The 746-nt window shown below is 40.1% G+C and overlaps 1 protein-coding gene across 1 annotated transcript in view; it reads right to left on the reverse strand.

Moving 5' to 3' along the window:
* Positions 1 to 6: 6 nt before the first annotated feature.
* Positions 7 to 746, reverse strand: part of msh6 (mutS homolog 6 (E. coli)) — an 11,268-nt gene continuing 10,528 nt past the window's right edge. The window contains 2 exon segments of the mRNA XM_020603278.1: positions 7 to 406; positions 543 to 742. Coding sequence (XP_020458934.1) covers positions 325 to 406; positions 543 to 742 — 282 coding nt within the window. The 3' untranslated portion in view covers positions 7 to 324.

Consider the following 746-nt stretch of genomic DNA (forward strand, 5'->3'; position numbering starts at 1 on the left):
AAGGCTTTTACTCTACTGAAACTGAGACAAGTATCTATATACAGCACTATATGGTTTCATTGCCCCCCCCATTCATGTGTACTGGTGATTGTGGGTTCTCATACAGACTGAAATGTATGCATGTATCATAACATCTAGACTTAATATATTGTGAAGTATTAAATAACCGTTATGTAGGCACTAGCGTGAATTAAAAGGGTTTAATTTCCTAGATGAAACATTGTCATTTTTTTTAAAATAAACTTTATTAGATCATTACAGTAGTGTTTTTTTTCAAGGGCTGAGATAAAAAAAAGTCAGCGAGAACAAATCATGTTTAACGAACTACAGGGTGTTAAGCATTTGGACAAGTGAGACAAAGTGTGTATTGTCCAGTGCGGCATCTTCAGCAAACTGGCAGAGCTTCCTGTAAAAGAGAAGGGGAGAGGAAATCACAACAAAGCTTTGATGGTAGGTACAGACAAGGTTCAAATCTTTGCTATAGATATAAATCACTGCAGTAACATGAGGCTCAACAGAATGCTAAGATATTAGTTAAGTACTTGAAGAGTCTTAGGCTGATGGTGCTCTTCTCAAACTCCCTGGCCTTCCTGTGTCCTGACTGGATAACCTCCTCTGGCAGGCTGGCGAGCCGAGCGGCGTTGAAACCGTAACTCTTTGGACAAGCACCACTGATGAACTTGTACAGGAATGTGATGGTCTCCTGACTTGGATCCTCACATTCATTCTCCACCATACATGCCTGA

This window comes from Monopterus albus, unplaced genomic scaffold (genome assembly GCF_001952655.1).
Source record: "Monopterus albus unplaced genomic scaffold, M_albus_1.0 scaffold60.1, whole genome shotgun sequence".
In the NCBI taxonomy this organism is placed as follows: Eukaryota; Metazoa; Chordata; class Actinopteri; order Synbranchiformes; family Synbranchidae; genus Monopterus; species Monopterus albus.